We start from the raw sequence: 862 nt of genomic DNA, 5'->3' as shown, positions 1-862 counted from the left end.
TGAGTAAGTGGAGCCAGTCTAGCAAAGCAGTTGAGAGTAAGGGCTCTTTTTTTTTTTAAGGTTTAGAGAAAGCTTTGCGCATGCGCATATGTGAGCCTGGGGCTGGGGCAGAGGGAGAGAGAATCCTTTTTTTTTTTTAAGATTTTATTTATTTATTTGTCAGAGAGAGAGAGCGCACACAAGCACAAGCCGGGGGAGCGGCAGGCAGAGGGAGAAGCAGACCCCCTCGCTGAGCAAGGAGCCCCATGTGGGACTTGATCCCAGGACCCTGGGATTGTGACTTGAGTCCAGGGCAGACACCTAACCGACTGAGCCACCCAGATGTCCCAAGAGTAAGGGGATCTTGAGTCAAACTGGGTTTAAGACCCAGCTGGGTGGCCTCCACGGGAAAGAAGTCGAAAGCGCCGGGAGGTAGCAGTCACCACCATGCCAAAGAATAAAGGTAAAGGCGGTAAAAACAGGCGTAGGGGTAAGAATGAAAATGAATCTGGAAAAAAGAGAATTGGTGTTTAAAGAGGATGGACAAGAGTATGCTCAGGTAATTAAAATGTTGGGAAATGGACGATTAGAAGCTATGTGTTTTGATGGTATAAAGAGATTATGTCATATCAGAGGAAAATTGAGAGAAAAGGTTTGGATAAATACCTCCGACATTATATTGGTTGGTCTTTGAGACTACCAGGATAACAAAGCTGGTGTAATTTGAAAGCACAATGCTGATGAAGCTAGAAGTCTGAAGGCATATGGCGAGCTTCCAGAACATGCTAAAATCAATGAAACAGATGCATTTGGTCCTGGAGATGATCATGAAGTCCAGTCTGATGATATTGGAGATGATGACAAAGACATTGATGATATCTAA

The 862-nt window shown here is 44.7% G+C and overlaps 1 protein-coding gene across 1 annotated transcript; it reads left to right on the top strand.

Annotated features, from left to right (window-relative positions):
- The first annotated feature begins 391 nt into the window (after positions 1-391).
- On the top strand, positions 392-862 carry LOC114226552 (eukaryotic translation initiation factor 1A, X-chromosomal-like). The gene is given in 3 exon segments (XM_088025106.1): positions 392-489; positions 491-631; positions 683-862. Coding segments are annotated over 3 exon segments (384 nt in total). The 5' UTR covers positions 392-426.

Source organism: Eumetopias jubatus, unplaced genomic scaffold (assembly GCF_037043125.1).
Source record: "Eumetopias jubatus isolate StellerSeaLion01/CBP00866 unplaced genomic scaffold, mEumJub1_p1.0 scaffold_7, whole genome shotgun sequence".
NCBI lineage: Eukaryota > Metazoa > Chordata > Mammalia > Carnivora > Otariidae > Eumetopias > Eumetopias jubatus.
This window is presented reverse-complemented; position numbering and strand designations above follow the sequence as displayed.